The sequence below is a fragment of the Primulina tabacum genome, chromosome 9 (assembly GCF_025594145.1).
Source record: "Primulina tabacum isolate GXHZ01 chromosome 9, ASM2559414v2, whole genome shotgun sequence".
Classification (NCBI taxonomy): domain Eukaryota; kingdom Viridiplantae; phylum Streptophyta; class Magnoliopsida; order Lamiales; family Gesneriaceae; genus Primulina; species Primulina tabacum.
In genome coordinates, this window is record NC_134558.1 from 3,092,856 (window position 1) to 3,098,167 (window position 5,312).

At 46.2% G+C, this 5,312-nt stretch overlaps 2 protein-coding genes across 2 annotated transcripts; both read right to left on the reverse strand.

Annotated features, from left to right (window-relative positions):
• Window positions 1–263: 263 nt before the first annotated feature.
• LOC142556858 (uncharacterized) lies at window positions 264–716 on the reverse strand. The gene has a single exon (XM_075668355.1). The coding sequence runs from the start codon at window positions 714–716 to the stop codon at window positions 264–266; it is 453 nt and encodes a 150-aa protein (XP_075524470.1).
• Window positions 717–2,889: 2,173 nt separating this feature from the next.
• On the reverse strand, window positions 2,890–4,752 carry LOC142556859 (uncharacterized). The gene is made up of 2 exons (XM_075668357.1): window positions 3,627–4,752; window positions 2,890–3,533 (listed from the first exon to the last, which is right to left on the reverse strand). Exons 1-2 carry the CDS (start codon window positions 4,750–4,752, stop codon window positions 2,890–2,892), a joined length of 1,770 nt encoding a protein of 589 aa, XP_075524472.1.
• Window positions 4,753–5,312: the final 560 nt, after the last annotated feature.

The following is a 5,312-nucleotide window of genomic DNA, read 5'->3' on the forward strand; positions in this document are numbered from 1 at the left end:
TCTATCCATCACCATAATTAGGAAATTAATCTAGGAGGGATTTTCGAAATCTCTAGCAATTATCATGCCTCAACCCTTTTACTTTGTATGATACTCCAATCATGCAAATATTCTTTCCAATTTTCGAAGATTAGCATACCTAAGTGTAGGTATTATTGACTTGGTAAAAAGATTTCCAACAATTAATTTCCCAAGGTGCATATCTTATTATCCTACAAATTTCCTTACAATTGTTAATTGTATCTTAAAAAAATTTTCGGTCCTCACATCCCTCCCTCCTTATGAGAAGTTTCGTTCTCGAAACTTGGCCTGGCTTGGTCTCCAAACAGGTAGGGATAATCCATTCGCATTTTCTCTTCCACTTCCCAAGTTGCTTCTCGCTCGGTGTGGTTGGACCACTGTACCTTGACGTAGGGGATGATGCGTCGTCTGAGGACTTGTTCCTTGGTGTCCACGATTCTAATGGGGACATCTTCGTATTTCAGTTCTTCTCCCAAGTTCCCTTCGATCAAGAGCGGTTCTACTTCTAATACGTGACTTGGGTCTGGAATGTACTTCCTTAGTTGGGACACATGGAACACGTTGTCTATCCTTGACATGCTTGGTGGTAATGCCAGTCTGCATGCTAGCGTGCCCACTCTTTCCAAGATTTCAAAGGGTCCAACATATCGAGGGTTCAATTTCCCGGCCTTACTGAATCGGACAACTTCTCTCATAGGCTAGACTTTCACATAAGCCTTCTCGCCCACATGGAACTCCATAGGCCTTCTCCTAAGATCTGCCCAACTTTTCTGTCGATCTTGAGCTGCCTTGAGTTTCTCTCGGACAATTTTAACTTTGTCCACAGTCATCTGCACTAGCTCGGGTCCCACTAAGGCTTTCTCTCCGACTTCGTCCCAATAAAGTGGTGATCGACATTTTCTTCCATAAAGGGCTTCGTATGGGGCCATTCCGATGCTGCTGTGATAGTTGTTGTTATAAGCAAACTCAATTAAGGGTAGATGAGTGCTCCAGTTGCTACTGAATTCAAGAGCGCACGCTCGTAGCATATCTTCTAAGGTCTGTATGGTTCTCTCCGTTTGCCCATCGGTTTGAGGATGATAGGCCGTACTTAGGGTCACTTTCGTTCCCATGGCCTCTTGAAAGCTTTTCCAAAAACGCGAAACGAACCTCGGGTCTCTGTCAGAGAAGATGCTAACTGGCACTCCATGCAGTTTCACGATGTGGTCCATGTACAGTGAAGCCAACTTGTCGAGGTTGTAATTCATGCGGACGGGTAGGAAGTGTGCAGTCTTTGTGAGTCTGTCCACGATCACCCATATACCGTCGTGGCTTTGCCTATACTTTGGCAATCCTACCACAAAGTCCATGGAGATATGCTCCCACTTCCATTCGGGAATTTCCAAAGGTTGCAGTAATCCCCCAGGTCGCTGGTGTTCTGCTTTGACCTGCTGGAATACCTGACATCTGGAGACGAATTCAGCTACATCTCTCTTCATGCCATTCTACCAGAAACTATTCTTGAGGTCCCTGTACATTTTCGTACTGCCTAGGTGGACTGAGAATTTTGACTTGTGCGCCTCTGCCATTATCTCTTGGCGAAGGTTATCACTGTCGGGCACACACATTCTCCCTTTCATCCACAAGATTCCCTTATCGTCAATCTGATGATCTTGAGACTTCCCTTCTCTGACCTGCTCCTTAAGTTTAGTCAGTACCGGGTCTCGATCCTGGTTTAACTTGACGGTCTCCTGTAGGCATGGCTGGACAGAGAGGGACGCTAGAGTTACCTTGCCACGGCCCTTCCGACTTAGCGCATCAGCTACCTTGTTTGCTTTACCCGGATGGTAACTTATGGTCAAGTCATAATCTTTCAGAAGTTCGATCCATCGCCTTTGCCTCATATTAATTTCCTTTTGGGTGAACAAGTACTTGAGGCTCTGATGGTCTGTGAAGATTTCACATTTAGCACCCTAGAGATAGTGCCTCCAAATCTTTAAGGCAAAGACAACCGCTGCTAGTTCCAGGTCATGAGTAGGATAATTCTGCTCATGCGGTTTCAACTGCCTTGATGAGTAGGCGATCACTCTTCCTTCCTGCATGAGTACGCATCCCAGACCTTCCTTAGATGCGTCACTGTAGATGGTAAAATCCTTATTTTCTGCAGGCAATATTAACACTGGTGTGGATGCGAGTTTCTCCTTCAATGTCTGGAAACTCTTCTCACAATCGTCATCCCAGATGAATTTAGAATTCTTCTGTGTGAGCTTCGTCAGTGGCACGGCTATCGAGGAGAACCCTTCAACAAACTTTCGGTAGTAACCCGCCAATCCAAGAAAACTTCTGATATCGGTGGCGTTCTTAGGTCTCGGCCACTCGGTAATTGCCTCTACTTTCCTTGGGTCCACTGACACTCCTTCTCTTGAAATCACGTGTCCTAGAAACGACACACTCCTTAGCCAGAATTCACACTTGCTGAACTTAGCGTATAGCTTATTCTCTCTTAAGGTCTGTAGTGCAAAGTGAAGGTGCTCCTCATGGCTCGTCTCGTCAGGAGAATAGACGAGGATATCGTCGATGAATACCACTATGAACTGATCCAGGAATGGCTTGAACACTCTGTTCATCAGGTCCATGAATGCTGCCGGTGCATTGGTCAGACCAAAAGGCATCACTGTGAATTCGTAATGCCCATACCTGGTTCGAAAGGCTGTCTTGGGGATATCTTCAGCCCTGACCTTCAACTGGTGATAACCTGTCCTCAGATCCAGTTTAGAAAAGACGGCGGCTCCTTTAAGCTGATCAAACAGATCGTCTATCCGAGGTAGAGGGTACCTGTTCTTGATGGTGATCTTGTTTAATTCTCTGTAGTCGATGCATAATCTCATACTACCAACTTTTTTCTTTACGAAGAGTACTGGAGCTCCCCACGGGGACACTACTCGGTCGAATCTGCCTTTTATCTATCAATTCTTGGAGTTGTTCTTTTAATTCCTTGAGTTCGGCTGGTGCCATTCTGTAGGGTGCTTTAGAGATTGGTGCAGCACCGGGAACCAAGTTGATTTCGAACTCAATCTCACGGTCCGGGACCGTCCCTGAGAGCTCTTCAGGAAAAACATCTGGGAACTCTCTCACTATCAGGATGTCTTCCAGTTTCATTTCTACTTCTTCTTTTCCTTCCCTGACCATCGCTAGGTAGATGTCCTCCCCGGATTTCATGGCTTTCCAGGTTTGAGATGCGGAAAGTAGCAACTTCCGTTCCCTGGATTTACCATGAAACACGACTTCCTTCTGCTCTGCGGTTAGGAGTTTAACTCTCTTCCCTTTACAATCTACTATTGCACTGTTTCTTGCTAACCAATCCATCCCTAAGATTACGTCGAAATCGACCATGATTAGCTGTATCAAATCGGTGCTAAAAGTCTGATCACTAATACTGATTTTACAATCTCTGTAAATCTCGTTCGTTTCAACGGCTCTATTAGTAGGTGTGGCTATTCGGAAAGGTTCGGTTAGCTTATCGGGCTTACGTCCTAATTTTTTAGCAAACCTCTTAGACATAAAGGAGTGCGTAGCGCCACAGTCAAATAATGCCTAAGCAGGCACTGATTGAGTTAGAATGGTACCTGACACGACTTCAGTTGCGTCGTCAGCCTCTTCCTGAGTCATGGCAAAGATCCTAGCATTGGGTTTGTCCTCCTTTGGTTTACTAGGGCCTGCTCCCGTATTTGGCCCAGTTCCTCTGTTTGGCCCTGCTAGTCGGTTGGCGGCGGTAGGACATTCTGCAATTCGGTGCCCCGCTTTCCCACATCCAAAGCATACACCGCTGGCCCTTCGGCATTCCCCGGAGTGCTTGAAGCCACATGTTGAGCATGACTTGAGTCCTGGATTGTTATTGGCGGGGAATTTCCCTGAGGGAGGTCCACCCGACTGATTGGGCCTCTTGAAAATTGGTCTGCCCTGAGAAGGCGGGTTGACAGGGGGTCGCTTGTTCCTGTTTTCCCCTTCTCTTCGACGAATATCAGTTTCGGCTCGGATAGCCGCACCCATCAAATCTGAAAAGTTGGCAGGTTGGTAGACCGCTAGAGCTGATTGGATTCTGCTGTTCAACCCCTTCTTAAAGCGGTGCAATTTCAGAACTTCATCCGCCATAATCGCTGGAGCATATGATCCAAGGGCATTGAACTGAGATGTATATTCCACTACTGACATATCTGGGGCCTGGCTGAGATTTTCAAACTCACTTAGCTTCTGTAGTCTGACTTCTGCCGGGTAGTACTGTTTCAGAAATGTTTCTTGGAAGATTCGCCATGTGATTGGTCCAGCAGCGGTCATAGCTGGCGAGACTGCTTCCCAGCATTTAGCTGCCTTATCTTCCAAGAAGGGCACTGTCACGTCCACTTTTAGTGCATCCGGGACTTCCAACAGTCTTAACTGAGTTTCCACGCTTTTTAGCCAACTCTGGCTAACTTCGGGGTCGGCAGCGCCACTGAAGGTTGGGCACCTGTTCTTGCGCAGTGACTCGTAATGAAACTTGACCCCATGCTGTGGTGGAGGTGGGGGCTGCTGATTAGCATTGGGGTTCACTAACCCTTGAAGTGTCGTCGCCACGATCGTGGCTATGGCCATTAGGTCCGCTTGATTGAGATTGAACTGAGGTGGAGGCCCGTTGCCTTCTTCATTAGTGTTGTTGTTGTTGTTGTTGTTGGCATAACGGGGGTTGCGGTTTTGTCTTGGTGGTCTACCGGCCATTTCCTACAAGTTAAACGCTTCTAAGAATTTGTTGTATATATAACAAGATTGAATAGATAAGTTATGCTGGAACAATTGAAGTTAATAAGTAAGCATAACTTGAATGAACAACTGAGATTAATAAATAATCATAATTTTATTAATTCTTTGAATGTAAGGAAACAACTAAATGAACAAAGCGTGCTGAATGGAAATAAATCATACTGACTGAAATAAAATAGCAACAATGGAAAGATAAACTCCTAGTAATAGGGAAAGGTAACTAAGAACTCTAATCATCTATCTCTCCATCTCCTATGGCAGCTATAGGCTCGTCGATCTCTATCGGCTCCTCTTCTTCCAGCTCCTCCTCCGGCTCCTCCTCTTGCAGTAGCTCCACCATGTGGGTGAGCTGGGCATTCTCTGCATTAAGCTGGGCCACCTGTGTCTTCCACCCCTGAACATCTGCCTCTGCCTCGTCCAATAGATCTATGGTACTCTGATGGCGTAGTTCGTACCCCTTCTTATTCTCCTTGATCTTGTTCTTCAGCGCTTCACCCTGTTGAGTCAGCTAGTGGTTC

Coding starts and splice junctions, on each gene's coding strand:
- LOC142556858 (XM_075668355.1), bottom strand. CDS start 716: ATGAGAGAAGTTGTCCGATTCAGTAAGGCCGGGAAATTGAACCCTCGA.
- LOC142556859 (XM_075668357.1), bottom strand. CDS start 4,752: ATGGCCGGTAGACCACCAAGACAAAACCGCAACCCCCGTTATGCCAAC. Junction 3,534..3,626: donor CGCAACTGAAGTCGTGTCAG/GTACCATTCTAA, acceptor CTAAAAAATTAG/GACGTAAGCCCGATAAGCTA.